This window comes from Centrocercus urophasianus, unplaced genomic scaffold (genome assembly GCF_019232065.1).
Source record: "Centrocercus urophasianus isolate 14NV4802_14NV808 unplaced genomic scaffold, USGS_Curo_1.0 seq_396, whole genome shotgun sequence".
In the NCBI taxonomy this organism is placed as follows: domain Eukaryota; kingdom Metazoa; phylum Chordata; class Aves; order Galliformes; family Phasianidae; genus Centrocercus; species Centrocercus urophasianus.
In genome coordinates, this window is record NW_024884973.1 from 35117 (window position 1) to 56933 (window position 21817).

Genomic DNA, 21817 nt, shown 5'->3' on the forward strand with positions numbered 1-21817 from the left:
CCAGGGTGTTTGGCTCAGGGGTGCCTGCTCTGCCTCTTGCGTAACCGTTTTGTCTATTTTGGATTATTTTCTAATAAAACCAGTTAAGCAGCAGTTGTGTGTGGTGGGATTCATTCCAGTGCTGCAGCCCCTGTACCCAAATCAATGCACAGACGTGGGCACAGCAGCACTTTATTAGAGACAAAACAGCCCCCCAGCTCACCCTTACTTCCACAGCTTCTTGATGGACATGTTCTTCTCACTGTCCTTCTGCATCACCTGGATATAAGCAAGGGACAGTTGGTGCCCAGCACACAGCTCCCATTTCCCCTCAAGTAACTCCACAAACTGCCCTTAAAAGCAACCTCCAGCCCTGCACGAGGAAGGTTCTAGAGCCTTCATCCTCCCCCGAGGAAAGGCAACCTCCTGCACCGAGCACCCCTTCAGCTCTTGTTCAGCCCCAAGTCCTTCCAAATGCTGTCCAGGAGTTTCTGCCTCCCAGAGCTGAGAGGAAGCAGCCAGCAGCTGCTCTGCAGCACTTACCTTGGCAACAGCCATCTCAAAGTCCTCCTGCGTGACGTGCACCCGCCTCTCCCTCAGTGCGTACATGCCAGCTTCTGTGCACACCCCCTGTAAAGAACACGGGCCCACATTGCCCCAGAGCTCCCAAGTGAAGACAGAGAGCACAGTGGAGCCTCCAAGGCTGCTGCAGGACCCAGCTCACCTTCACTTCTGCACCCGATGCCCCTGGCATCAGCTCTGCAATCTTCCTCAGGTTGATGCCACGTGTCAGGTTCATTTTCCGAGAGTGGATTTTGAGGATATCCAGGCGGGCCTGGTGGGGGAGAGGGACAACAGCAGTGAGACAAGGGAGGAAGCCACAAGAATTGTACCCAGATAGGGGATAATGTGGTCTCCTGAGGGAGTGGATCAGCAGGGGACCAAGAGACCCCAGGCCCACTGTGGGGCCACCCACCAACCTCCTCATTGGGAGGGGGGAACTCAATCTTTCTGTCGATGCGGCCGGGGCGCAGCAGAGCTGAGTCCAAGATGTCGATCCGGTTCGTGGCCATGATCACCTGCAGCAGGAGAGCAGCTGCTGTCACCACCATGGTCACCCTGCTGCCATCACGGGGCCAGTAGGACACTGTCCCATCCCCAGGCAGCTCAGGGCTCAACCAGGTTCAGTACCCCCCTACCTTGATGTTCTTGGTGGCCTCAAAACCATCGAGCTGATTGAGGAGCTCCAGCATCGTGCGCTGCACCTCGCTGTCCCCACCAGAGCCACCCTCCAGGCGGGAGGAGCCAATGGAGTCGATCTCATCCATGAAGATGATGGAAGGAGCGTGTTCCCTGGCCATCACAAACAGCTCCCGCACCATGCGGGCACCTGCAGGGAGCAGAGAGCTGAGTCTCACACTGTGCACCCTCAGCCTGCCCAGCACCCCACACAGAACACTCTCGTCCCCTGCGGGCCAGTTCCCAAAGCCACCCAGCACCATGAGAGCCCTACAGGTCACCCCGGCACAAGCAGCAGCTTCGTGTCACACTGCTTTACCTTCACCGATGAATTTCTGCACCAGCTCGGAGCCCGACACGCGGATGAAGGTGCAGTCAGTGTGGTGGGCCACAGCTCTGGCCAGCAAGGTCTTCCCAGTGCCAGGGGGTCCGTAGAGCAGCACGCCCTGAAAGCACCAGGGGGTGAGAGCTCAGCACCGCCGCTGGGTAAGCAGCCAACACCCAGGGAACTCCAGATAGGATTTACCTTGGGCTGAGCGATCCCCAGCGCCTCAAAGAGCTCCGGGTGCTTGACGGGCAGCTCAATCACTTCCTTGATCTCCTTTATCTGTTTGTCCAACCCTCCGATCATCTCGTAAGTGGAATCCGGGACCTTCTCCACCATCATCAGAGACACCAGAGGGTCCACTTTGTTGGGCAGGATCTTGTGCAGCGTGTAGCTGTCGTTGCGCAGAGCCACGCGGCAGTTTGGGGTCACCTGCGCTGAGAGCAGAGGGAAGAGCTCAGTGATGGGCCACTGCACGACCCTTCCAAGTAGCCCCACACCAGAGAAGGGGACAATTTGGAGAGAGCCACGATGCCCCTGCCACGGCTCTTAGACACTCACATCATTAATGTCAATGTTCTTGTCAACATCCACCACGAATTTGCCTTCTGGATGCACCTGGAACACAGCAGTTAACACCACTAAACTTATTTTTCCCTTACAGAATCCTGGCTGCATGTCCAAACCACCACACCACGAAGGGGCCCGAAAGCTCAGCCACCACCAAACACAGCCTTCCTACCCTCAGAAGAAAGACCTCTCACTTCACATGTTTCTAATTACTACACCCTCTGCAGAGCTTGTGCTCTTGTGGGGACAAAGGCACAGTTCTATTCCTCACCAGGTTCTATTCCTCACCAGCCAGCTGCTAAGAGGAGCCAGCCCCAGGGCAGCTCAGCTCTGTACCTTCACAAGCACTTTCTTCTTGTCCATGGCTCTCACCACCTCGCCCACATAGGAGCCCTGCTCCTGCAGCAGCTGCAGCTCCTCCCGCAACAGCCGCACTGCAGAGAGAAGGGAGCATCAGCAGACAAATGCGGAGACCCAAAGCCCCCACTGAGTGGGCAGCACCCGCAGCCAGGCAGGGAGCCTCTTGTCCCACAGCAGGGCTGGCCACAGAGCCTCAGGTAAGGATGCTGAGAGGAACTAAGCTTTACCTTTAGCGTTCAATTCATTCCTCTGCGCTTGCAAGCGCCGCAGATTCTGGCTCTTCTCATTCACTATGAGCTGTGTAAGGAAAGGAGCTTTGCTGAGTCCTCAGCATCCTGCACAGCACTCAAACCAACAAAACACACACACAACAATAAGCAGGCTCCAGCACAAGAAATTAGGACAGTTATTGTCCTGGGACAAACAGGACAGGAACACAGCCCTTCACAGCACAATTTGCTCAGCCAAGCCTCACTGCCAATTCTCACAACACACTGGTTGTGGGGAGACCTCACTGCAGGCTTTCAGTACAAGGAAGGATCTTACAAGCAGAAGGACTGACTTTGTAGTGTCTAATAATGACATGACAAAGAGAAACAGCCTTAAACTAAAAGAAAGGGAGCTGGGGTCAGATGTTAGGAAGAAATTTTTTTCTCAAAGGGCGGTGAGATCCTGGGCAGCAGGTGGTCCATCCATAGAAGTGCCAAAGGCCAGAATCAGGTGGGAGCACCCAGCCCATGGCAGAGGGCTGAAACCGGATGACGTTTAAGATCCTTACAACACAACCGTGCCCCGGCTCACCTGCAGCTCCTCGATCTTGGACAGGTAGTACTGCCGCAGCCCCGTGCCGCCCTTCCCATCGTCCATCTCCATCTGCAGGAGAGCACACTCAGTAAAGTCGGCCCAGCCCCGTCCCACGGCCGCTCTCCTCCACGCTCTCCCTCCCGCCCCGCTCAGTCCCGTGTCCCCACATCCCCTCCTGCAGCCGCCCCCACCGCCCGCCGGGTCCCGCCGAGTCACGGCGCCCAGCAGGCCGCGATCGGGCCCGATCTCCTCAGAACTTCGCGGCCGGACTCAGGCACACCGGAGCCGTGCACCCGCAGCCCGCGAGCACCGCCCTGTCCGGCCGTACCTGCTCGGGGCCGTCCACCGCCATCTTCTCCGCCGGCATCGAACCCTGGCGCCTCTACTGCCGGCACCAAAGATGGCCACCACTCCACTTCCACTCCCCGCCCCTCGCTCGCAGGATGTCACTTCCTGTACGTGAGGGGGAAGACAGCGCATGCGTACTGTGAAGGCTACCAGATTGCGCATGCGTAATCTGCTCCTTCGACGCGAAAACTCAAGATGCGCATGCGTAGTACAGAGCAGCTCTGCCGGAGTGCGCGTGCGGAACAGTAGTTCTTCCGCCTCCGCCATATTGGTAAGGTCAATACTTGTTTCTTCATTTCATGAAGCGTGGAACGGACGAAAGCAGAACCCAAGCAACTCCTGAGGAACGCACTCGGCCATTCTGCCCCGCTCCCAGGACTGTGTAAATCCCGCGGCGGTTTTTAAACAATGCGGGACTCCCTTCCTAAGATGGCGGTGAGAGCTGAGCGGAAGCGGAAGTGGAGTGGGCGGCGCGGGGCACGACGGGACGGCGCTGTGTGCACGAGGAGCTGGCGGAGCTGGGATCGGGTTTGTTGTGTGGTCAGCGGGGAAGTGGAAAGGGGCAGGGAGGCTGCGGGGCGCTGGGGGCTGCGCGGAGTAGCGGGGTTGTCCCGTGATGAGACTCCTGGGCGGCGTTCACTCCTCTGCTTCCTTAGGTGGGTGCCAGTAAGGGAGAGCAGGTCCCAGCTCTGCAGCCATGGGCAAGAAAAGCAAAGTGGGGAAGAGCCGGCGGGACAAATTCTACCACCTGGCCAAGGAGACGGGTGAGCACGGCTTCCTACGGACCCGGCAGGGCAGCGCCTCGGGGCAGCCCCTGACCCCCCCGCCTCCCTCCCGCAGGGTTCCGCTCCCGCTCTGCCTTTAAGCTGCTGCAGCTCAATAGGAAGTTCCAGTTCCTGCAGAAGGCACGAGCGCTGCTGGACCTGTGTGCGGCCCCCGGCGGGTGGTGAGTGCCTTTGGGACTCGTGCTGCCCTGGGACCTCGTTGCAAAGCAGCCCCATTGCTTTCTGTCGTGGCTGCTCTGTGTCAGAGGCTGTGACAGCACCGACTGGGATTGAGGGCTCTTCTCAGATCTCACAGTGCCTTTGGTCCTCTCTGTTCCTTGCAGGCTGCAGGTGGCTTCCAAATTCATGCCAGTCTCTAGCTTGGTCATTGGTGAGTGAGGTGGTGGGTTGGGAGACACCTGTGACAGGCTGGAACATAGTGTTGATGTGTGTTTTCACTCCTCTTCTTTACATCAGGAGTGGATCTGGTTCCTATCAAGCCCATTCCCAATGTAGTGACTCTGCAGGAGGACATCACCACAGAGAAATGCCGCCAGGTGAGGACCGGTGTCCCCTGCCCTTTGTGTCATTGCAGCTCTGTAAGGGATGGGGGTATCACTCTGCATGAGTGGGACTCACTGAGGGGTGAAACCAGCGCCAGGGCTGAGCAGATCACTGGGTAGGGAGGTTTGGACATGAGTGGGGCAGTTGCTTGCTGGATCATGTGGAACAAGAGAGGTCAGTAGAACTAACAGGAGTTCTGTCCCTCAGGCTCTGCGCAAGGAGCTGCAGACGTGGAAGGTGGACGTGGTGCTGAATGATGGAGCGCCCAACGTGGGGGCCAGCTGGGTGCACGATGCCTATTCCCAAGGTGGGGGTCACCCAGAGCTGACACGTGGCTTGGTGCAGTTTTGGAGAAGCTGGCACGTCAGCTGGCACGTCAGGCTGGTGGGGACAGCAGCAACTCTGCTGACTGCTCTTCTCCACCGCTGCAGCCAACCTGACCCTCATGGCTCTGAAACTGGCCTGTGAGTTCCTCTGCAAAGGCGGATGGTTTATCACCAAGGTTTTTCGTTCCCGGGACTACCAGCCTCTTCTCTGGATCTTCCAGCAGTTCTTCCACAAGGTTCAGGCTACCAAGCCACAAGCCTCGCGCAATGAGTCTGCTGAGATCTTCGTGGTGTGCCAGGGTGAGCGGCCGTAGGGACTTCTTGTCGCTTTGAGCACTGAATTGAGGCTTGGGGAAACCCATTGGCCTTTGATTTCTATCACTCCAGGTTATCAGGCTCCAGATAAAATTGACAGCAAGTTCTTTGACCCGAAATATGCCTTCAAGGAGGTGGAGGTTCACGCTAAGTCTGTTAGCGAGCTTGTCAGCAAGAAAAAGCCAAAGGTATGAGGAGAGTGCTCTGCTGGGGTGGGCTGAGTGTTACTCATCAGGGATCTGTCCCATGCTAAGAACCAAGCATGAGAGAGCCTCTGGCTCTATTCCTTTTTCTTTATTTTGCTCATCCTGGCAAACAGTCTGATGTTTATGGGACAGATGGACGAGGAAGCTTGGTTTTAGCAGCTGAGTGTGGAAAGCAGAGGTGGATGGTTAAGCAGGCGTGCTGGCAGGTGAAAAGCTGCAGGAGCGTGGTAGCAGGGTGCTGGGCAGGCAACCAGTTTGTTTCACTGTGCACTGTGGCCAAACAAGTAAAAGGAGCTAGGACTTGGGGCCAAAGAGAAATAAGAAAAGAAAGAGTAATAAGAAAAGATATGCAGAAAAATGAAAGGTCTGGGGCGTAAGGTGCATGGAATAGCCAGTGTTAGGGAGGTTTATGCATTTAGAAGGTGATGCAGCGCTGGAGAAATGACAGACAAGTTGTGAGGCTGACAATGGATCAGTCAAACTCTCTCTTGCAACAGCTGGCCACTCGGTTTGTGAGTCTGTGAGGTTTTTAGGACGCAGAACACTGAAAACTCTGCCAAGCAGCCTCAGCTGGCTGTGGAGCTTCACAAACCCTCACTGTTATCACCTCTATGTTAGGTGAGGCTGTAGGTGGCATCCTAGAGCTGGCCCCGTACTCAGCAGGCAGGTAGGGGCTGTTCTTGTTCCTGGGTTGCGTAGGCATGTTTATGTAGGCTGCTGCAACAACGTGTGATTAGATTGAATTGTTAACATCTGGGAGATGATTGAAGCTGTCTTGTGCCTTGCTGTGGCTTAAACAATGCCTTCCTCCTGTAGGCTGAAGGCTATGCAGATGGTGACACCACTCTCTACCACCGCTTCACCCTGATGGACTTCCTCAAGGCTCCCAACCCTGTGGACTTCCTCTCCAAGGCCAACGAGGTGAGTGCCTGTGAAACAGACTTTGGTGGCCCCAGAAACAGATCTGCACGAGCACAGAGCCGTGAGAAGGGCGTCCTGCAGTGGTCCTAGTCCTGTTCATGTGGAAAGGAGGCAGGACAAAAGCAGGGACTCAGAAGTCACAGTCTCATCACTCTTCATCCAGATCACGCTGGGGGATGGAGAGCTGGAGAATCACAGTTCCACCACAGAGGAGCTGCGTCAGTGCTGCAAGGACATCCGTGTGCTGGGGCGTAAGGAGCTCAGGTACTGGGGGAACTGGGCAAGGGGTAATGCATCACGCTGGGCCTAGAGGGGTGATTCTAACAGGTTTTTCCTTGCATAGAGCCTTGCTGAACTGGAGGACAAAACTGAGGCGATTCTTGACCAAAAAGCTGAAAGAGCAGGCGAAGGAGCTGGATATCAAGTAAGAGCAGCACAGCTGCCCCATGGCACCAGTGTGGTAGGAAGGGGCTGCCACCAGGAAAGGTTCTGTGACCTCTGTCCTTTTGGCAGCCTGAGCTCTGGCGAAGAGGAGGAAGGCCGGGAGGAGGAGGAGGAGACATCACCAAAAGCTGCAGCTGATGAGGTGGCGAAAGAGGAAGAGGAGGAGGTAGAGCTGGCATTAGCAGAGATGAAGGCTAAGGAGCTGGCAGAGCTGAAAAGGTAAAAGCAGCTCAGCCAAGGAGAAACGGGGGATCGTTGTGCTAAAGTTGCATGAGGGGTCTGGGCAGTGGTGTCAGGGTCTGCCTCTCTGTTCATAAGGGATTGGGTCTGGGGTTCTTGGGGTCCTCTGCTTCTCCAAGCTGATGTGGGCTCTCATTGCCCCAAAACTGGGACCCCCTCACGGTGGAGTGACTCCTGCTGTGCCCTTCATTCTCAGAGAGATAAGGCTCGAGTGTGGCAGTGGATGAACTGCTGGGAGTGCAGCCTCATTCCTTTGCCTTTTTTTTTTTTCCAGGAAAAAGAAGAAAATCCTGAAGGAGCAGCGGAAGCAGCGCGAGCGCGTGGAGCTGAAGATGGACCTCCCTGGCGTCTCCATCGCTGACGATGGCGATACCAGCATGTTCTCCCTCCAGACCATCCAGAGGACCCAGGTGTGTGGTTGGGGCAGCCCAGGCTCCCAGTGGGACAGATGTGGGCACGTGGCAGGCAGGCTTAAACTCTTGACTCTGCTGTCCCCTATATTGCAGCTGCTGAACGAGGTGGCCCGGGGAGACATGGCGTCAGCAGATGCCCTGCTGGAGATGAGACCTGGGGATGATGACATCTGTGTCTCAGATGCAGATGATGAGGATGATGTGTCCCTGGCCAGCGATTTGGACCCAGAGGAGCTGGTTGAGATAGAGGCCCGTCAGCGCCGGCTGGAGCGCGAGAGACGAGAGCAGGGTGTGAAGAGGTGAGAGCTGGGCTGGGCTCAGGACAGGACAGGAGCTCCCTTAAGAGCAAATGCAGAGACTGGCCTTTGGCACTGGTCCTGCTGCTGTCACAGGGAGAAGCCTAAGGTGGAAGAGGAGGAGGACGAGGAGGAGGAAGAGGAGAATCCTCTGCTGGTGCCTCTGGAGGAGAAGTCAGTGCTGCAGGAGCGGCAGACCAGCCTGTGGTTTGGGAAGGTGAGTTCCAGTGTGTCAGAAATGAAATGCTAGGGCAGCCTCAGCCCCAACAGTTCCCCCTGTGCCTCCTGACCCACTGCTCCCTGTCTCCAGGATGCTTTTGCTGACATTGAGGATGATGCAGATGAGGACCTGGAGCTGGGGCAATCACAAATGTTGGCTGAAAGACAGCGTGAGTCCCAGACAGGTTAGTGGGGGCTGCGTTGCAGCGGGGACACAGAAGGACAGCCTCGTATCCCTTTCTGGGGCACGGGGTCAAACTGCAATGTGAACACTGCTCTGAGCAGGCAGAGATGTTCAGAAGTTGCTTTCCTGTCTGTATTATTGCACAGTTAATGAATCAACACTAGTGCAGCATTAATGAGCTGCGTCTCTATGGGATAGGCTTGCAGTGGGGCAGGCCTCTCATCCTCTGGTTCCTTTTTCCCAGGCAAAACAAAGAAGAAGGGACAGAAGAAGAAGGTTCCCCAGGAGGATGCTGTAGCTGAGCCCCAGGCTGCAGCAGACACAGGAGCTGACACTGCTGAAGCAGAGGCTGAGCAGAGCAGTGATGACGACAGCAGCAGCGATGAGGAAGGGTGAGGTGCAGACTGGCTGTTTTGCTGTCGTGGAGAGCAGGGAGGTGAGGACACTGACTGCTCTCTTCTCCTCTTTGCAGCCCACCAGCACCAGTGGGGAGAAAGCGGGGCCTGGTTGAGCCATGTGGCTTCGAGGTGGTGCCCATTGAGGACCCAGGTGAGTGGAGAGTGCTGTGTATTCCAGGAGATGTCATGTGGGTCTCTTTTTGGTGAAGGAGGGTCCGACCCTTCGCTGGGGTGGGAGGGCTGCTTGTTGCTCTCTGGATTTGGGGCTGTTTGCCAAGCTTTAATCTCTCTGTGTGCTGCAGTGAAGAAAGCACGTGTCCTGGATGCAGAGGGCCTTGCACTTGGCTCCATCATTGCCACCTCCAAAAAGGCCAAACGGGACTTCATTGATGATTCTTTTAACAGGTACGTGCAGCTGTGGCTGCTGGAGGGGAAACAGAATTCATTCTCCTCCTGAGAGTAGATTTAGTCTACTTATTAGGAAGAAATGCTTGACTGTGAGGGTGGTGGGACGCTGGAACAGGTTACCCAGCGAGGTTGTGGATGCCCCCTCCCTGTAAGCATTCAAGGCTGGATGGGGCTGTGAGCAACCCGGTCTAGAGGCAAGTGTCCCTGCCTATAGCAGGGGGTTGGAAGTAGGTGATCTTAAGGGTCCCTTCCAACCCAAACCATTCTATGGTAGGTGTATCAAGGGACCTGGCTGCGACCCCACGGTTCACCTGGTTTCCCCTTTCTTTCAGGTATTCCTTCAATGAGGAGGAAGGAGAGCTGCCAGAGTGGTTCACCGAGGAGGAGAAGCAGCACCGGCGCAAGCAGATCCCCCTGGACAGACAGACAGTGGAGGAATATCGGCAGCGCTGGCGCCAAATCAACGCCCGCCCCATCAAGAAGGTGGCAGAGGCCAAAGCTCGGAAGAAGCGGCGGGTGAGTGGCGCTGTGCTGCTGCCTTGGGTGCTTGGTCCCCAGCTCTGCTCCCCGTTGTCTCTGACCCTTTGCTGTCCCCACAGATGCTGAAGAAAATGGAGCAGATGAAGAAGAAAGCGGAGGCCGTGGTGAGCACGGTGGATATCTCGGAGCGGGAGAAGGTGGCCCAGCTGCGGCGGTGAGTGGTGAAGCTGGGACCCAGATCCTTTGTGCTCGCAAAACCCCATCCTGCAGGGCATGTTGAACCAGCTGGGTTGGGTATGGGGTGGGCTGAGGGGTGGGAGAGCCCCATCTTGGGGCACAGCGGGGGATGAGACCTGATACTGGTCTGGAGATGTGTGCCAAAGCTGCTTCCTGCAGCAGTCCCTCTCTGAGGATCTGTGCCATCTTTCCCTTCCTCCTGCAGCATCTACAAGAAGGCTGGGCTGGGCAAGGAGAAGCGGCAGGTCACCTACCTGGTGGCTAAGAAGGGTGTGGGACCCCGGGTGCGCCGCCCCCCCGGAGTCAAGGGGCAGTTCAAGGTCGTCGACAGCCGCCTGAAGAAGGATGTGAGGGCTCAGAAACGCAAAGAGCAGAAGAAACGCCGCAAGTGACGTGGGAGCAGCTCCGGTGGGGGACCTGGTTTGGGGCACCGGGCAGAGCTGGCTCCTGCCCTCCCAACTCCACCTCTCAACTCGACCTGCTGCTTCCCCAGTGCGGGAAAAGGGCTGGGACTGAGCCCCACCAGTGCCTTCATGTGACATCACCTCCTGTCCTGCTGTGGGGCACCGAGAGTTGATTTGACCTCAGCCCTGTAGGGTTGATCTCGTGCCTGTGCTGGCCGGTGGGGCTGCACCTCCAGGTTTGTCACTTGCTGGTTCTGTTGGGATGCTGCTCGGACTGTTGCACTGCAGAGATGGCATGGGCATCCTTTCAGCCTTTGCTGTCCCCGCGCTGGTGACAAAATGGCCATGACTAAAGTCCTGGAGCTGCGTGGAGCTGTGGGTGCTGGGCAGTGTTTGGCCTTCACAGAACTCTTCATTTATGACAGAAATAAACTCTCTTCTGAGGATGGTGCGGGCTGTGTGCCGCATCTTGGCAAGTTGAGGAGCTGCTACCCTCCTTTCCTCACCTCAGCACATCTCAATTTATCTCTGGCTGAACCTGAACTGATTCACCCTACAGCCAGCAGCCCAGCACAGCCCCCAGCCAGCCCCATCACCCTCTCCAAGGGGGGAACGCAGCATATTTAGGAGAAGAAAGAGAGAAAAGGAAATACTTAAGAAAATATTCTTTATTTAGACCCAGGGCAGTGCTGGAGGGACTGTGGCCTCTCTTCTCCTTTAATCATCACTCAGATATGTCGTAGCATTATCCTCAGGCACCTGCACTGTTAGTGGAAGGGGAGGGGGCCAGGGGCTCTGTGCACTGCTCCCATGGGTAGGTGCACCATGCTGTCCCCATAAAATCAGGGCAGGGGGTGCAGAGCAGTGAGTTGTCCCTGTCCCCAGTGTGCCTCAGCTGTGGCTCCACTGGATGTTGGTAGGGCAGGAGCTGCATGGGGTGAGGAGAGGCTGCCGAGTTGTGCAGTGGTGCTGGTGGAGCTGCCCCCTGTAGGGCTGGTGGGAGCAGAGACCTTGGGCTGTCCTGGTTCTTGGCTGAGGGAATCAAGGTGCACAGATGGGATCAGCTGCTAGACGTGGAACTCCTCTAGAAATTCTCCTTTGCCTGTCTGTCAGCCTCTTCAAAAAGAAACAGAGGTGTGTTATGAGAGGAGAGCCGCTCTGCCCCGTCCTCCAGCTCCTGTCCCTGGGGGTCCTGATGAAGGGATGGCCCCTCAGCCCCTACCTGAGCTGCAAGGAGCGCTGTAGGCAGCATCCGTGCGGTCACCTGCAGCAGGAGCAGGGAAATGGGCTCAATGAGCTGCTCCCATTAACGAGCCACAGCTCATCAGTGTGAACAGTGTCTGGTTTGGGGCTCCAGGGCAGCTCACCTGTCTCATAGTAGTCATACAGCATCACGGTAGCAGGTTGCAGGTTCCTCACTGGGAAGTCCTGTGTGGCTGCAAAGCTGAAGGTCTCCTCCTCCTTTGTCAGCTGGGGGATAACCCGAGGGTGAGGCACAGCCACGTCCCACCACCCCAGTGTCATCGCTGTGCTCGCAGCACTGCTGCTATTGTCACCCATCTCACCTGATCCAGGTAAATGGTCACCTGGTCGCTCTGCACCTCCACCTTCTTCACCAGTTTCTGCCTCTTCAGCTGGAGAATGGGGAGAGCAGGGCTCAGCACCGCCTGGGCGTCCCTCTGTCCCTGTGCTGGTCTCAGTGCGCAGAGGGACAGCAGGGACCTCTCACCTCTACCACTGAGCTCTTGTCTGGGATGTAGCCTGATGGCAACTTGGCCTCGATGACAACCATGTTGGTGGCAGCACGGTTTCCAGTGTATCTGGAAAAGGAAAGGCAGAGCCTTGCATTGAGGCTGGGGGCTGTTTGGCCCCCACCAAACCCTCGGGGTGACCCCAAACCGTACCGTGCCCGGAGGAGGAGGCGGAAGTGGGTGCTGGCATCACTTGTGCACGTTTTGGGTTCTGTCTCTACACTGAGGTCAAACGTCCCTGCGCTGGGAGGCGGTGGCATGTTGTAGCGCAGTGTCACCTGGAGTGAAACAGAAGGTTAAGGCCACCTGGAAGGTGACACGCATGCATAGAGACCCCGTGCTGTACCCACCTGCACCAGAGCACAGCCCTGCCCATGGGTTTTCACCCCGTACAGCCCTGGCAGATCATGCAGGGCTGCCTGCTGCAGCACCAGTCTGTTGCTGGCTTCCAGCATGAAGTCGTGCTTGGAGCCCGTCGGGGCTGTCACCGTCACTGCAAAGTCCCCGTTGTCGCTGTATGTCAGGGTGGCATACTTGGCCAAAGCTTGCAGGGCCACCACAGTGTCCTAGGCAAGAAGCACCGAGTTGGGGTCACCCCAAGTTGCAGCTGGTGGCATCCCAGCCCTGTGCTGGGAGAACCTGTGGTGGTACCTGGGTGGAAGCAAAGCCTCCGTAGGGGTTTTGCTGTTTGCTGAGCCAGCGGACGATCTGGGAGGCTTTGGCCAGGTCAGCACGGGACACCTGGGGCTGGGTCAGGTACGCCAGGAGGACGTAAGCCGTCATCTCCACCTCTGCTGGCGCAGCCTCAGCCCAGGGGGACTCGGTGGATAGAGCTTTCTCCTTCCTCTTCCAGAAGAGCAGCCCCTCTGGGAAGAAAGAGTGGGAGGGAAGTCCCCAGTTCCCAGCTCAGGGTGGGAGTCCCAGGTGGGATGGAGTGGCTCAGAGGTACCTGTGCTGGTGCCACGCTGCAGCAAGCTCTGCAGCCGGGCTTGCTGCTGCTCCTCACGCCCTGCCAATCCACAAACATATGCCAGCAGTGCCTCAGTGTAGAGGTTGTCAGTGCTTGACGTCTCCAAGCATTTCAGGGCTGAGCTCACTGTTGGGTCCTGCATTGGAAAAGGGGACACTGAGCAGCCAGGAACACCCCAGGGATGTGGACATCACCCAAAGGAGGATTTCTGCCCAGTTACAGCAGCATGGCCTGGTGCATCCAGACCTTAGTGCTGGGCTGGTCCCATGTGCCAGCACCTGACCCCAACCCCACAGGATTATCCTCACCGTTGGGGACATCCCCAGTTCCAGCAGCGCAGCCGTGACATAAGCAGACAGCGAGAGCTCATCCGATACACCACCCTGCAAAGAGACAGCGAGACAGCTTCATCCATGCTACCTCCAGCCACGTGTTCCCATGTCACCCCATCCCACCCTGTTCTCACCTGCAGGGCGTTATTGAAGAGCTTGCCCACGCTGTGGAAGCATCCTGACTCCTGCTGCTGCTTCTGCAACCAGTGCTGTGCATCCGTGATGTGCCGCTCCTCGATGGCAACAAAGGCTCTCGCTTGCCCAAAGGACTTGAGGACGAATGCTGTCAACCTGCAAGGCGTCAGAGGGAGGGCAGCATGGGGGACGAATGGGGATTTGGTGGCAAGAGGAGGTGATGGGGATGGCACCGCGCTGCCCCACGCCATGAGGACCCTCACCAGGTGTTGCCGCTCTCATCTCCCTCCCCAAAAGCGCTGTAGGAGCCGTCGCTGTGTTTGTAGAGCAGCTCTCGTTGGTAGCCTGCGCGGAGATGGGGATGGCTATTGGCACATCTGCCTCTGGGGGGACCCTAGAGGATGCCCACCCCTGTGTGTAGGTATGAAATGGGGAGGGAGGCAGGGGTTCCTGCTGGTAGCAGGGAGGTTGGGAGGAGGACGCTGACCGCTCTGCAGGAAGCCCTGCGCCTTGGCACGGATGTCGGAGTTCATCTGCCCGCTCTTTTCCAGGTACTGCTGGATGTAGATGTTGGGGGCGAAGCGCACCATGTTCTGCTCCCCGCAGCCGTAGGGCATGGCCAGGAGGCGGTCCACGTTCTGCAGCGCGTTGCCCATGATGTCGCCTGCGTGCACCCCGTACCCCATCCCATCAATTTGGGGGCATCTCACTTCCAGCTGAGACTTCTGCACCTCGTTTCCATCCCTTACCCATCACACTGACGTGAGCTCGCTGGGAGCCCTCCAAGATGTTGGCAGGAAGCTCTAGGGACACTTCTTCAGAGGCTGTGAGGATGGAGGGTGATGGCAATGGGGTGGCAGTGGACATGGCCCCACATCACCCTCGTCCACCCCTTGATGCTCCATCCCTCTATGGACTCCATGAGCCAAGTGACCCTTGTCCATGGCTCCTCCAGCTTGGTGTCCCTCATGCCAGCAGCCCCATGGCTGGTACCAGATGCTCCTACCTTCCTTGCAGAGCAGGGAGCTGTGTGCCTTCTCCACCAGGATGCCACCGGGCTGTAGGAAGCAACACGTGGTCAATTCTGTGACCTTCATGTCCCCACGTCCCCCAGGGCCATCCCTGCAGTGACACTTGGTGCTGTCCCACTCCCAAGATGATGTGATGGGATCTTCCCATTGCACCCCCAGGTCTGCTCAGCCCCCATCCCTCTTTCATCCCTCGTAACCTGTCTGACCTGCACCAGTAATGGCTTTATCACAGTGTCCACACGTCCCTGGGCTGGCACCACAGGCTTCTCATTGCCACAGAGCTCCTCAGAGCTTATGGCCTCGGTGCTGATGGTGATGTTCACCTCCCCTGCAATGCCAGTGCGACATACAGTCACCACAGAGCCCCCCAGCCTCCACTGCAGCCCCATGGGCTTTGAATGGGGTTGGCTGGGTTGGGATGAGATGTGATGGGGAAAGGATAAATGGAGCAGAGAAGAGCTTTGCAGATGGCATCATGTTTGCTGACACCCTCCCTGTCCACCCCGCTGTGCCAGGTGTTCTCCAAGTGGCAGGGCAGGGGATCCATGCACCCATACCCAGGTTGGTGGCCTTCACGTCCCACCGGAACGTCTTGGCTTCATCCGCACAGACACAGCTGCTGTACACTGCACCTGCAACTGCTGACACCTCCAGCTCCGCCGAGTCCGCCAGTGTCACCTCGACCTGCAGACCCCAACAACGTCAGCCACCTACCAGGGCACAGCCCCCAGCCCCCTGCCCACCTCACTCACCCGTAGGCACTGCCGCAGGTAATTGAAGACGGTGGCAACCAGCGAGAAGGCTTCACCACGGATCACAGCATAGGGCAGAGCCAGGTCCACAAAGAAGGGCTTGAAGACTGTGAGGGTGGTGGCAGGGGCCAGCCCCAAGCCCACAGGTGCTGTGCAGAACATCTCAGCTTTCCATTCTGTGATGGCATCGGGCACCATCATCACCATCTCTGCAGAGCCCTCCTCCCTGCAGGACAGAGCATCCAGAGGCCGCCAAGTGTCACCCACTGATGGTATCTGGGCTGGTTCTCTCCACCGAGGAGGAGAAGCCATCCTGGGGGCTCTCCCCATCCCCACTCACCCCACAGGCACCAGATCCCACAGCCATGTCTCTGGGAAATGAACCCGGGGAGCTGGAGGCTCTTCCTCGTTGCTGGCAGCATGTGGGACGCTAGCTAACATGGGTATTCCAATCCTGCTTTCCACCATGGGCATATCCATACCTCTTCTGACATCAGGCCTGGCATTGCCTAGAAATAGTAGAGCACAAATGAGGTTTCCATTGGTTTCTGTCACCTAGACCAGGGCTGGACATATGCAGAAAGTGGACAAAAGCAGCTAACATCCCCTCAACCAAGAACTGAGCCAGCATAGAAGCCCTGTCAGACAGCATTTCCCATCCCACTAACAGTGGGGACACAAGCCTAGCCCCTCCTGTGTGACATGCTTTTTGAAGATCATAGAATCATAGAATGGCTTAGGTTGGAAGGGACCTTAAAGATTGCAGAACTGTGGAATGACAGTGTGGTTGGGCTGGAAGGGACCTTAAACATCACTGAACCATGGAATCATGGCATGGTTGAGTTGGAAGGGATCTTAAAGATCATATAACCACGGAATCATGGCATGGTTGAGTTGGAAGGGATCTCAAAGGCCCACCAGCCCCAAATCATGCACAGGCTGGCTCTCCCCCCCCAGATCAGGCTGCCCATGGCCCCATCCAGCCTTGAATGTCTTCCAGGCATGCTGGCAGGACGCTCACCTGGCACACCCAGCGTAAAGTACTGAGGCGTGTAATACCCTTTGCAATCATCCCTTGTCTTAGCATTGGTGAGAAGCTTCAGTGCTGCATTCTGCGAAAAAAAAAAGAGATTGTCCATCTCCAAAACCAGTGGGATGAGTATCCCCCCCTGAGCAGTGAACGGTCGTGGGGCACTGCTGAGCTTCCCAGGCACCCTGCACAAACCATGGTTGGCTCTTGGCGATAAGGCTCAAGGCTTTACCTCAAATAACTTGGAGGGGTTCATCTGGATATTGTCCCAGTAAGGTGGTAAAATAAATCTCCTTGAACGGTGCACATCTGCAGGCTCCCTCATAATTGTGTCGACGTGGAAGCGGTGATGGTACCAGCCACAGGGCGATGGGTCTCGAATTCTTCCAGGATAATTGAAACTGGGGAGCACTTTGTAGATCTGGGAATAAAGATATATATTAGGCACAGAACCATGCCACCATCACGCCCTACAAGGGGCTGAATGATCTACTGCATGTCACCTCCTCTTCCATCCTGCTTGATCTGTGGTACTGTTAAAGGGGAAAAAGTCACCTTGGGACTGCCTACCTCCGCCGCGGTGAGCTCAGCCTCAGGCTTCAGGAGCAGCACACTACGATCCACGGCACGGATGGCACAGAGGGAGCCTGGGGCTGCCTCCAACTCCATCTTCAGCGTTGAACCAGGCAGCGCCCGCTCCTTGGAAAAGGCCATTTTCACCTGGGGGGGGGGTGGGGACAGGGGAAGGATAAGGATCCGTGGATGCAGGGGTCTTCTTGGAGCAGCATGGCATGGATAAAATCAAGCTGAAGGTTTGGGGGATCGGGGTGTGGGTTGGAGAGGCTGTGATGCTGTGACACATCTGGAGCAGGGTGAGGCAATGGGGGTGATTTCACAACTCGCCTTGTTGGGGAGGCAGTTGAGCATGTTGAGCTTGGTGCTGCCAGCCAGCATCTCGCCGTTGGGGAGCACTGCATAGCACAGCACCGTGGCTGTGGGAGCCAGCTCAGGGCTGATGGGCAGCTCCAGGGAGAAGGAGCCTCTCAATCCTGGGACAAAGAGGGAAATCAGGTCCAGGCACAGGCCTCAAAGCCCTACGCAGCCCATCCATCTGCAGGACCCACCTGCACTCAAAGGCAGCTCCTTCCTGAGGATGTTGGCGATGGTCCCCTTGGCCAGGACCTGCAAAAGAGGAGATGGGAATGGTCAAGTCAGAGCCATACCCTGTTGGAGGTTGGATCTAAGGGTGAGAGTGTTGTGGTGCTTTGGAGGTTGTCCAGTCTTCAGCCCCAACAAAGACTCCTATTTGCAAGTAGACATACATTGGTCCATTAGTCTGGCCAAGGGAGACCAACCATAGCCTGGCCCTCAGGGACACAGCCGTGCACTTGTGTGCAGATCAGAAATCCATGCCCTTACACCTGCTGCCCTTCCTCCCCAGGTGAAGGCTCACCAGGAAGACCACATCCAGGCTCTGCAGCTCGCTCCCCAGGGCCTCCTTGTTGAGGATATAATCCACCTGGAGCTGCTCGAGCTGGCTGCAGGACAGCTTGCCCTTCAGCCGGTGGATGTGCAGAAAGCTCTGGCTCTTCGAAAAGAAGGGTTGGAGGTTCAAATAAGCTCTGTTGAATGTGGGCGATGAGGCACCATTCTGGCTGTCAGCCGACGTGTTGACTTCACCCTGGGGGATGAGGGTGGAACTGATACAGGCTGTTGGTTTGGCTTGGAGAAGGCTCCCAGCTTCGTAAAAATAGGGAAAGCCACTGAGAAGCCACCAAAGGGTGACGCAAGTTACTCACAACCAGTCTGACTGTTTCAGTCCAACCGGAGGTGTCCAGCTCAAAGGAGGCTCTCCCAGATTCATCCGTCAGGAAGCTGTGTCTCTTATTGTTAACAAGGAGCACAAGCTGCTGCCCACCTGCGGCAGAGCTGTCTGCCCTCTTCACATGCATCTGCAGGAAGGAAAGGTGAGAGGTGTGCATTGGGCTGGAGCCGCAGGACAGGGGTGGGGAGTGGGGCTGCCAGAAACCCCCATTACCGTCCCAGTGTAGGGCAGCCCACGCTTGTAGAAGTCATCAGTGTTTTCAAAGGTGACTGTGAAGATTTTCTCCAAAACTTTGCAGGTCTTGGTGTTGTTCATCTCCACCCCTGTGGAGAAGGAGCAGGGAGACAAGTGTGTTTTGGGGACACAGGGCACAGAACAGCCTGAGCCTGATTCCTACACACCTGTACCTCTAAGTCACAGCTTTGCTCATGGGCTTCCCTGGAGAGCCTGATACCTCCATGCTGTGTGTATTTGGGTACAAACAGGGATGAATGCAAAAACACTCCCACCAGCACCCCTACCTGTCCCCTCCTCCACCAGTGATGCCTTCACTTGGAATTCCTTCCGCAGCCTGTAGTTGCTCAGGTTGAAGGAAGACATTAAGACCTCTGTTGAAAAGCAGCCGTTCTTCTCGGTCTGGAAGGAGGGAGTCAGCCACACTCATCAGCTCTGCAATGGCCTTTCCCAGTCTCACCCATGCTCCCAGCTTTGCTCACCTGCCCGCCAACCTCCGTGCAGATATCCTTGCTTTCCTCAAGAAGATATGGGTACGTTCTGAAACTCCAGGGCTGGCACAAGGTAGCATGGACCTTCCCCTGGACAGGCTTCCCATAGGTGTATCTATGGGGCAGAGGGTGGTGAGGGTGTGAAGGGCCCTCCATCCATCCCGTCCACGTTACCACGACTTGGGCTCACCGTCCACAGATCTGCAGCTGGAACTTCTCATCCTTCACCCACACGCTGGGGGGAAGATCAATGGTGACCTCGAATTTGGGCAGCACTGGTGGAGAAGAGAGGCGAGAGCGGGGTTGTGACTCCCAGCACAAGGACAGGAGGTGGCGTGGGGACGTGCCAAGACGGGGCTCCCACCCTCCATGCACCTCCCATCCCCACACACCGTATTCCTCCACGCTGAAGGAGTGAGTCTTCCTCTCCACGTGAATGGTGTATGTGCCCAACGCCGGCTCTGCAGCCAATGGGAGGGACAGGTCCACGATGCCCTGCTGTGGGCTCACATCTCTCCACTGTGCGATGCGGTTTCCTCTGGGATCCTTTGCATGGTGACAAAAAGTTTAGGTTTCTCCTCTCCCAGCTGTGTCCCCCTTCCCGAGCCCACCCTGGAGCTCTCCCACACTGACCTTCAGGAAGACGAGGGGCAGCTGGAAGGCAAAGAGGAGATGGTTAGAGGGGAAATTCAATGGGTCTCAGAAGGGTGGGGACATCTCTGAAGCACAGGAAAAGCACACTGAGAAAATCAGGAAAAAATTCTTCTCCAAAAGAGATGTGAGGGACTGGAACGGCTGAGGAAGTGATGGAATCGCTGTCCCTGGAGGTGTTCAAGAAACATGGCACTGAGGGACACGGCTGGTGGGCATGGTGGAGAAAGGTTGGCTTAGACTTGGAGATCTTAGAGGTCTTTTCCGACTTTTATGGTTCTATGCTTCTATTTTCGGCTGTGAAGTTCCCTCCTTGTGTTGTGTTTCGGGGTTGATGATGAGCCCGTGGATGGCTTGGGATGGGCTGAGCCCTGCCAGCACAGCATGGGGAGGTGGCATCTCCCAGTGCCTTTGCCTTCAACATTTCCTCTGGGAACCTTTTGCCCTTCCATTGACACGATTGATTGCTCAGGAGCACCTGACTGAACTAACCTGCAGTTCTGGTGTCCCGTGATCCTATCGATATCAATAGCACTTTCCCTGCTTCCTACTCACTGCTCCTACATCTCTCAATGAAATTGGGAACATTGCCATGTCACGTGTGCAGTTCTGCTTCCTCCCTTCTTGTTCTTGGATGACACAACACATTCCTGGCTCAGGGTACTCAGCAGCTCTGTTGGCTGGGACAGGACTCCCACTGGCTGATCCCCACGCCTCTGCCACAGACAGAAGGACAGTAATGCCGAGGTCACCTCCCCCTGTCCTCAACCCTTCTCTCACCTTCTTGTCACTGGCAACGAAGTCTTTATCCAAAGAGACAATCCGAAATTTCACTGGGAAGAACAAAGCAGAAGTGAGTGGTGGGTTCACCTCCAAAGGAAGATGGATGGAAACCCACTCTGAGCCCTGCAGTGGGGCTGGATTCCATCCCAGCCCTCACCTTGCTGTCCGGGCTTGTAGACAGCCTTGTCTGTCTGTACGAAGATGCCAGGCTCCAGGACTTTCAGCATCACACTCTTCCTGGTGGTATTCAGGGACTCTCCTTGGATGGAGACGTACAGATGAGCAATTTCCTCCTTCCCCTTGGAGGGGGCTGGAGCCTAGCGAGGAGAAATGCCAGAAGTCTGTCAAGGCTCACAGATATTTTGCCTGTTTTCCCCTACCAAAAGCTAAGGAAATCAGCCCAGCTCCCATCCATTTCTCCGTGGAGCTGGAGGCAATGGGATGCACAAGGCGTCCTGGGGTGAAACTCACAGGGAAGGTGACGTTCAAAAGCAGCTGAGGCTCCTCAACCTTCCTCTCTAGCAGGGTGATGTTTCCAGCCTCGTCTTCTCTCTGCAGCTGGATGGTCACCTGGGTGGGCTGGTGGACGTTGCTGAGATGGACCCACAGCGTTGCTGAGTATGGGTGGTAAAACACAGCTGGGCACGTCACCACGTAGTGCCTGGAAAGGAGAATCGTAGAATCATTAAGGTTGGAAAAAAACCTCTAAGATCGTCAAGTCTCAACTCCTCCTTTCCACGTCCACTCATAGAATCCCAGAATCATTAAGGCTGGAAAAGATCTCTTAGATCGTTTTGTCCAACACTCTACCTGCAGCTGATATTGCTTGCTATACGTCCCTAAGTATGTCCCCATGTCCTGTGTGGCAGCCAGGAGCACATTCTGAGACAGTCCTCATGGGGTGACACCAGCAATAAACCAGAACCAGCAGCCCCAAAATCTTCCAGGTGTCATATCCCTGATGCTCATGGCAGGGACAACACACTGCCCCAAGCATTCCCACCATGAACAGCCAAGGAACCGAGACTAAATGTCCCCCCAACAGATACAGACAGACAGACGGACACAAAAAGGGCCTACAGTGCATCAGATGCTCCAGTTGTGAGGTGGAGGATGAGAAGCAGCAGCCAGGTCAGGGCTGCTGGCGACCTCATGCTGTTGGATGTCAGGGATGGGTGAAGTCTTCTGTAGCTGTTTGAGCAGCTGTAGAGCTGTGCCTGATCTGCTACAAGCTCTGAAATGAGAGTTTCACTTTTCCCAGTCGAGCAACAAGGCTTGGGATGAGCAGCCAGTGTGGACCTGCAGATATAAACAGGGCAATGTTTGCCATCCTGGGTTCAAGGCCATGATGGATTTTTGCAATCTGAGATGTTCCCGTGGGCTGGAGA

The 21817-nt window shown here is 56.3% G+C and overlaps 3 protein-coding genes across 4 annotated transcripts; 1 reads left to right on the plus strand and 2 right to left on the minus strand.

Moving 5' to 3' along the window:
* Positions 1-155: 155 nt before the first annotated feature.
* Positions 156-3724, minus strand: PSMC5 (proteasome 26S subunit, ATPase 5). The gene is made up of 12 exons (XM_042832757.1): positions 3606-3724; positions 3275-3346; positions 2701-2770; positions 2450-2547; positions 2105-2161; positions 1745-1975; positions 1538-1664; positions 1179-1369; positions 960-1058; positions 704-814; positions 523-609; positions 156-258 (listed from the first exon to the last, which is right to left on the minus strand). The coding sequence occupies exons 1-12, from the start codon at positions 3642-3644 to the stop codon at positions 205-207; spliced, it is 1236 nt and encodes a 411-aa protein (XP_042688691.1). The 5' UTR covers positions 3645-3724; the 3' UTR covers positions 156-204.
* Positions 3725-4100: 376 nt separating this feature from the next.
* On the plus strand, positions 4101-10895 carry FTSJ3 (FtsJ RNA 2'-O-methyltransferase 3). Of its 2 annotated transcripts, none has more exons than XM_042832758.1 (22): positions 4101-4153; positions 4282-4389; positions 4466-4571; positions 4734-4780; positions 4867-4946; positions 5161-5260; positions 5385-5579; positions 5667-5782; positions 6617-6721; positions 6885-6985; positions 7065-7145; positions 7235-7384; positions 7680-7815; positions 7912-8117; positions 8211-8331; positions 8425-8518; positions 8762-8909; positions 8990-9066; positions 9218-9320; positions 9656-9839; positions 9923-10017; positions 10246-10895. In XM_042832758.1, exons 2-22 carry the CDS (start codon positions 4323-4325, stop codon positions 10430-10432), a joined length of 2499 nt encoding a protein of 832 aa, XP_042688692.1. In that variant the 5' UTR covers positions 4101-4153; positions 4282-4322; the 3' UTR covers positions 10433-10895. The 2 variants fall into 2 exon arrangements, with proteins under 2 accessions (XP_042688692.1, XP_042688693.1); XM_042832759.1 differs by having other exon boundaries at positions 4106-4165.
* A 199-nt stretch (positions 10896-11094) lies between these two features.
* Positions 11095-21719, minus strand: LOC122167879 (alpha-2-macroglobulin-like protein 1). Its single transcript, XM_042832762.1, has 36 exons — positions 21510-21719; positions 20901-21090; positions 20587-20746; positions 20427-20479; positions 19629-19649; positions 19388-19541; positions 19186-19270; positions 18987-19110; positions 18792-18906; positions 18484-18593; positions 18245-18397; positions 17899-18126; positions 17570-17627; positions 17349-17494; positions 17016-17165; positions 16678-16866; positions 16437-16527; positions 15756-15924; positions 15416-15641; positions 15221-15347; positions 14870-14991; positions 14639-14690; positions 14382-14456; positions 14120-14296; positions 13896-13977; positions 13632-13788; positions 13474-13548; positions 13145-13301; positions 12847-13061; positions 12546-12761; positions 12349-12473; positions 12174-12264; positions 12010-12078; positions 11812-11914; positions 11667-11708; positions 11095-11560 (listed from the first exon to the last, which is right to left on the minus strand). Exons 1-36 carry the CDS (start codon positions 21581-21583, stop codon positions 11529-11531), a joined length of 4413 nt encoding a protein of 1470 aa, XP_042688696.1. The 5' UTR covers positions 21584-21719; the 3' UTR covers positions 11095-11528.
* Between the last annotated feature and the right edge of the window lie 98 nt (positions 21720-21817).